General features: G+C 41.6%; 1 protein-coding gene across 2 annotated transcripts in view; it reads left to right on the top strand.

The window, feature by feature from the left end:
* Positions 1–7,724, top strand: part of cdk14 (cyclin dependent kinase 14) — a 186,633-nt gene that overhangs the window by 121,916 nt on the left and 56,993 nt on the right. For both annotated transcript variants that reach the window (XM_023396252.2, XM_023396253.2), the window contains exon 13: positions 4,306–4,456. In XM_023396252.2, coding sequence (XP_023252020.1) covers positions 4,306–4,421 — 116 coding nt within the window. In that variant the 3' untranslated portion in view covers positions 4,422–4,456. The remainder of the gene's footprint in view (positions 1–4,305; positions 4,457–7,724) is intronic.

Raw genomic sequence — 7,724 nt, 5'->3', positions numbered from 1 at the left:
AAAAAGCAACGAAGGAAGCAGTAAATGGACTTACATATTTAAGACCTAACTAAATGCATTTAAGACCTAACATGCGGCTAATGTAAAGCTAGCAGAGCTTGGAGAGTTGGTTATCTGGTTGCTAGGCGCACGCACGCATGCACACAGGTCAGGAGCTGCCGTTGCCATGGCAATGTGAAAATCTGCCCAGAATTTGGCTTCTACATGGCTTCAAACAATTGCAAATTATGAGAAAACCGTTACTTCTTTTCCTAAACTGAAAAGACCGTGCCAGACACTGAAGCCAGAAGTTTCTACAGTCTCTATTTTATTCAGATATTCCTTAAAATGAGTGAGTAAGCTCAGTGCGAAGACAGAGTGAGATTCTTTTGAAAAAAAAAGACGATTACATTAGAGTGAGAGTGAGACAGGTATTGCTGCCGGACTCGGCACCCCCGTTTAAATTTTGTGCAGACCCTGCCTGTCAAAGTTACATTTTATGAATCCCAACAACTATGTCTACATTTTGAAAAATAATTATTTGTCTCCTTTTTACGGTTTGGCCGTGAGCTTGAGTTAAAAATAAAAATAAAGGTTATTTTTTACTGCTTCACGCACTCTAGCCAACTGACGCTTTCACTCTAACTTTGAAGAAAAAGTGATTTCCACTCCTCCTTTGAGTGCTCACAGTTTGAAAAGTTTACATGTTATGTAAAAACAGTTCCTGTGTTTTGGAGAGAGCATTAGTTTTCCTCCGTTTTATAGTTTGAATCACATTTCTACGTGCAGGTATGAGAGAGCTGGGTGACTCAGAAAAAAGGTGAAATTTTGTAGAAAAAAGGTGAAATTTTGTGGGTTTTTAAAGAAAAATTCCAATGCATTCCTAATGCATTATTTATTCCCAGTATTTTCGGAATAACTTTTGGAAAAATTGGAATTTTAACAGAAAAAGTCATAGCACCTCTTTCAGGATCAAGACGCACGTTTTGATGTATATATTACCGGGGTTCTCAAAGCTGCGGGACGAGTTTATTAATACGACAAGGAATATTAATAGATGCCTCTACTCTCAGCTATTCTAGCTGTAGAGGAGAGCCTCGGAGCTGAGCACCCGTGGCACTAATAAACAATAATAATTAGATTAGTCCGCTTCCTTTGGCTGAGGTGTTGTATTGCCTGATGGAAGAAGGAACAAAAGATCTCCTGAACCGCATTGAGATGAGACTTGCTTCTGTAGCTACTTCTCTGTCCTGCCAGAATGTTGTGGAGAGGATGGTTGGTATTGTCTAAGATGACCTCCATCTTACATTGCATGCGTCTTTCAACAACAGTCTTGAGTATACTATACAATGCAGGATGTGAAACAGGGATCCACCCCCATCCCTTCCAGCTTGTCTTTAAGAATGGGGGGTTGGATGATGGATGGTGTTAAATGCACTTGAGAAATCAAAGAACATAATCCTCATGTAACTACCTGGCTCATCCAAGTAAGAATGGGCCCGGTGGAGCATGTAAAGGACAGCATCATCCACTCCAATATGTTCCTTGTAGGGGGTCTGTGCAGGTTCAACCTGTGGCCTCAGAAGGTGGAGAGGCAGCCACTCCAGGGTCTTCATGATGTGTGATGTGAGGGCAACCGGTCTGTAGTCATTTATTTCAGCCGGTCGTCCTACTTTAGTTACCCGAACAAGACATGATGTTTCCCCAGGACCGGGACCCTCCCTGTTTGTAGGCTTAAATTGAAGATCCTCTGGAAAGGCTCAGTCAGCTGGGCTGCACAGTCCGTTGACAGCCTGGGACGACACACCATGTGGGCCCGTTGTCTTTCCAGGATGTAGTCTCTTGAGCTCTGCCCTCACCTCCGCTGTAAAGGACAGGAGACTTGACCCCAGTGTGGAGGGAGTTGCAGCTGCAGTGTCAGGTTGTGGAGGAGATGCTGTTGGAGAAGCTGCAGCTGAAGCAGTGGGAGAGAGAACAGGTGAAGCTGTGTCAAACCTATTGTAAAACAGGTTGAACTCATTGGTCTTGTCCACATCACCTGATGTTGCCTGGCTGTTCTTTTTTTTCTAGTCAGTGATGGTCCTCATCCCCTTCCACACCTCTCTGGTGTTGTTGTGCTGCAGCTTCCTCTATACTTTCTTTTTGTAGTCCTCCTTCGCCTGCTTTAATCTCCTCTTCAGCTCATGTTGCAAACACCTGAGCTTTTCCCTGTCTCCATCCCTGAAGGCCTCCTTTTTGTGGTTGATGTTATTGGTGATCCAGGGTTTGTTGTTTGGAAAGCAGTGTACAGTCCTTGCTGGTATTACAGCTTCCATACAGAAGTAAATATAGTCTGTGGTACATTCATCCATTCTATCAAGGTCAGGGTCCTTGCTTTTATCATGTTCCTGTGACTCCAACAGTACATTCCAATCTGTGCACTCAAAACAGTGTTTTAGACATTCACTGGCCTCTGGGGTCCAGTTCCTGAATGAGCGGGTGGTTGCAGCCTGCCTCGGTACACAGGGTTTGAAGTAGGCTGAAGAAAAAACAGATTCTGGTCTGATCTGTCAAGGGGTGGTAGAGCTGAAGCAGTGTAAGCCTCCTTGACATTTGCATACAACAGATCAAATGTCTTATTTTCCATTGTGGGACAGTCAACATACTGAGTGAATCCAGTCAGGTGAGAGGTGAGAGTAACATGGTTAGAATCCCCCGATATTGCAATGAATGCATCAGGATGCTGCAATCTTGTGAATCACGTCACACACGACTGCAGGCTCTGCTCGTGGTTGAATGTAAACAATGATGGCGACGATGTGTACAAACTCCCTCGGTACATAGTACGGTCTAAGACCAACTGCCAACAGTTCAATATCCCAACAGCAAGCTGCTAAAATAAGCAATCAAAAAGCCACATGATGAAATTTAATTAATTTAATGACATCAAATGAAATAATATTCCTCCCTTTTTTAAGTTTATTCTGCGTCTGCCTGTTGCATCAAACTCTTGCATAATGGCCTCCGCATCAATTGGAATCTCATGATGGATGTTCATCAGTGCAAGTCCACTCGGTCGTTTGTCAGTCATCATATTCCTCATGTATGTCTTCAAACAACGTTAACAGCTGAAGGAGCACTCAGCACTGGCAGTGGATACTGGCATTGTTAGAAAAATCTTCATGACAGTGTTTGATGATCTCAAAACCTGGCAGATGTCACTAATAGCAGGTGTATGCTTGTTGTGCTTCCTCCATAATTCAAACTCAACATCTGCAGTGCCCAAATTGGGCATCAAAGCACCATACTCATCTCCTGCCATAAACTGTCCCTCAGCAGTGGTAATTTGTCAGGTAGAAGGTACTAGGTATACTCCGTCCCTCAACTCTGTGATCAGGTGGTTGATAAATGGCAAGAAAATGTTTCTTTTCCAGTCTCATCTACTTATTTGCTTGCTAACTCACAGTCACGATTAAGCACCACAAATGTTGATCTTGCAATGACCTCTAGTCAGTGACGTAATACCAATTGATGGCCTTCAAATCTATTTGCATCATAACGTTATTGAGGGGATGCAGCCAAAAAACACAGGATCCCGCGTTGTCACAATTTTATTCTCAAGATAGAATGTTGAAAAAACATACAAAATCCTTAAAAAAAAATGATGCATCTTGTTTTTTTTTCAGCCAGTTAACCAACAGTTTTGGTGACAATAAATACAGTCCATTTACCAAATCTGCATCATAGAAAAACTACAGTTGATCTCATTTCCAGAGTTTGCCTGAGAATAATCACATGAAATAATAAATAAACAAGGACGACCTTGTAAAAGAAGACCATATTATATAAATCACACTAGTCTGTGAGGTGAAGGACAACGCCATCCAAACAGTCTGGTTTCTCATAGAAGAAAGGAACAACTAAGTAGCACAGAAACGGATGGGTTAGTGCAGGTGATTTTCTATCTTTTTTCAAACATGCACATGCATCTGCACATTGAATTGCAGTTAGTGATGATATAGACAACAAATGCACAACAATATCTTAGTTCATATCATATCCAGCTGTTCAGCATCTGTCTGACTTTCTGCACTGATTTGAGACGTTATAGTTGTGTTATTTTAGAAATGTCTTAATCTTGCATAATCAAAAAGGAAATGAGCAACATTCAAATACCTCTGACGGAAACTAATTCTTATGAAAAAATATTAAAACTCTAAAAAGACTTTATCTCTCTGCAAATCAATATTCAGGTTTTACTCTTTAATAAGAGCCTCTACCTTGGAAATGTTTCCCTCTCCATTAGAGTATGCTCCTCTAATCAGCTGGCATCTTCTCCCCCCTCAGTGTCTTCTATCTTCACCATACCAAATGTCAAGCTGCAGACAGAGAGCGGGGACAGCATACAGGTGTGTGTACGACGGAACAGTCATGGGAAGGCTTCGTCTGGCAGCAAACACTGACCTGAGGCAGCATCCTGCACACCACTTCCTGACAGGTACGTGCTCATTACCTATCAAGAGGCAGACACACACATTGTGCCACAGCAGCTTCATACACTCACGAGGAGAAACTGAGACATACTGAGGTGAAACTTTAATGATCTGAAACTTTGAAGCTTTTCTATCTTAACATGTCTGAGATTGTGTGACAGTGTTGCATCTAATGACTCCAGCTACATCCACCTTTATGTTTTGTTTCATTTCATGTTTATTTCCCCATTAAAAAGCTCACTGACATTGTGACTCATGTCATGGTGATCCAACAACTCCACCAACCTGAACCACCACAAAGGTCGTTTGTTCCAGCCCTCTTATACAACCCACAGGAGTGTCTTCTGAAATAGTGGACCTTTGTTGTCATATTTACAGTAATAAATATGCAGACCGTACCAACAACAATGTACTGGAGCCTCTTCACCATCGTTACAATAATAAACGGTCAGGTTTGTTTAGATTTAGGAAAAGATTGTGATTTGGATTAAAATAAATACTTCTTCAACGTTAGATGATCTTTGCTGTCATGGTCACAATGATAACTTGGTTAATTTTGCTGAACAGTCATGGATAAAAGAAACTATATAAAATGCTTCTTTCACATGAGAATTGAACACCACTCTCCAGTGTCATATTCATCCATCCACAACAAAATCTTCCTGACGTGGACTTTGTCTCTCTATATACGACGTCACCGCACTTTTCCCTTTGCTCTTGTCATAATTACTGTGACAACTACATGGTGCCTAGCAACAAAATGTAAGTATGGGTCATAATGACCTGCTGCACAGACGACCCTATGGGCTCGTTGTTTAGAAGAGGACAGTCTCAGGGATCCTCATTTTGACCTTAAGGAAAGAAGAATTACTTTTTACTCGATGGCTGAATCATGCTAACATGCTAATATACTAATGTGAATTCAGGCTTTGTGAATTAGCAGCATTTGACTGCTTAAACCATTAAATAAAAAGTTATGTGTCACAATAGATTTGTCTTTTTGAGATGGGGAGTCAGTGCTTATCATGTCCAAATAGTTAAACTCAAATCACCTAAAAAAACAAGTGTCTGATGAGGGTCTTTAGTATCCCTTCAGAAGTGGAACATGTTCCACATGTCAATGCTCAGCTAAGGAACAAGAAAAGATCAGCAACTTTCCATTTTTAACACTTTTGCACATCACAACCTGCAGTCTATATAAATATATTTCATAATAATGATTTTAAATCTTCATCTTTTAAAATTTTGAGTTCCTGTCTAATTTTCCAATAATAATCTAATATTTTTGACTGAATAGATTTTGTTTGAAATTATTTCAAGCTTTTCATCGTTTTGTTTTCTCCACTTTGTGTTTTCCTGGTGCAAATAGGTTTTTGTTGTAAAATTATCATTCTCATGTGTTGCACATTGTGTTGCTACTTTTGCTTTTTCTTTAGCTGGAACATGCAAAATGTTTATAAATATCCTAAAAGATAAATTGGTTTTTAAAAGTGGAAATACCAGGAAACCAAACACTCATATGAAAAGTTTGGAAACAAACATATTGTACAACTTGCTGAGAATGCAGATATCTGATCATTAGCTGTTGCTGCTCTCTGGCCAACACTCTACATCCCACTGACCACCACAGTCTTTCTTTTAACGCTGATGCCATGAGATCTGTGCTCTCTGCAGTGAAGCAGAGAATGCAATAATAGATGGAGGAATGGCTTTAAGTGGGTGAGGAGGGAGTCCCATTCATTAGACACTGGGGTCTCTTTCCCCACTCACATAAAGCGGCACTATATTTGCATGTAATAAGAGGTGCAGAGGCCAGGCGTGAGGACAATGGCTGGTCTAATGATGGACTGTGGGGATTGTGAGGGCAAGTACAGGGCCAAAGAACAGCACTGCGCACCAGATTATATCTGTAATTGCCAACAGGTGCAGAGACACAGCAGACACATCAGCTCTTCAACTGGAAATCTACAATTTAAGATTCTCCAATGTTTCATGTCCTGATGTTTCCACATGGGGGCTGAATACCCTGTATTTACTATTGGAATGGATGTATCCTCAACTGGTTTTGTGTGTGTGTGTGTGTGTGTGTGTGTGTGTGTGTGTGTGTGTGTGTGTGTGTGTGTGTGTGTGGAAGTCATACCATTGAGAGAGCTGTGTCCTCTCAGCTGCTGCATTTACATTGAAATCACTTTCTTTCTCCGGAGCCATCCTGAAGCCTGACAGGCTGGGAGAGCTTCACTGATATGAGCCTAATCCCTGTGCACACAGCCACATTAACACACTGACAAATTACACTAACTTACTGCTCAGCACCAGACAACAGATTAACTTGTGAACACAGTGGAGGATCTAGCAGCTAAAGAGCCAGATTTTTCACCATATTAACAATTCAATATAATACTCAACTTCATATTTTAGTGTTTGTATCTATATTTGTTATTTTATCTTTTATTATTAGAAAAAATCCTTCCTTTTTTTTCTTTCTTTTTTTTTGATGTTGAGGAGCAGTATTGCTAATTTTGTTGTATGCAGAGCTTACAGTAACGATAAAGGCTTTCTAATGTTCAACCACAGTTGGTAGGGACCATACTTAGAGCTAAAACAGAGAAAATACTGGACTTAGATTCATCAGGTGTCATAGCCTGTTCTGCTTTCACCTGCTGCTTCAGTGTTTTTCCACTTACCCCGCTTCCGTCTCACCCCACTGGCCAAATCAGTGCCTTCAGGTCCACCTTGGGCTCTCAACTGCATCTCATCACTCATTAAGCCAGTATATATGCATCTCCGGTTCGTTCAATTGTTGCCAGATTGTTCTCTGTACTCATGCAAGACTTTCCAGTGGTCATCTCCGGACTGACTTCTTGGTATCGACCCCACTTGTCTCTGACCATCCTGCATCATCTCTGACCCAGTAAACGACTCAGCCTTTTGTCCCTGACCACGAGTTGCCACATGAGTTTCCCTACCATCTTAAAAGACTTCAAAGACTCCTGCTTCGTCAACGCAGCTGTCTTTGTGGGTTCGTCTTTCACCCTGAGACCTGTGGCCCCTTCCTGACAAACTGTTCCCTGTTGTTTTCTCTGCAACCCCGCATGTTTGCATCTGAGGAGGCTAAGGTATTCTTCACCATCAACCACCTGACGGGGAAGGCTCGTCTCTGTGGGACCACCGAGTGGGAGATACAGACTACAGCCTGCACCTCCTTCCAGCTCTTCTTCGAGGAGTTCCCCAAGGTTTTCACCATGGGGGCCTTTGGTTTTTACGCAGCACAGG

The sequence above is a fragment of the Seriola lalandi genome, unplaced genomic scaffold (genome assembly GCF_002814215.2).
Source record: "Seriola lalandi dorsalis isolate HSWRI2012SDOR001 ecotype SW California unplaced genomic scaffold, Sedor1 jcf7180002054974, whole genome shotgun sequence".
NCBI lineage: Eukaryota > Metazoa > Chordata > Actinopteri > Carangiformes > Carangidae > Seriola > Seriola lalandi.
The sequence above is the reverse complement of the archived record's forward strand: the minus strand, read 5'-3'. Positions and strand labels throughout refer to the sequence as shown.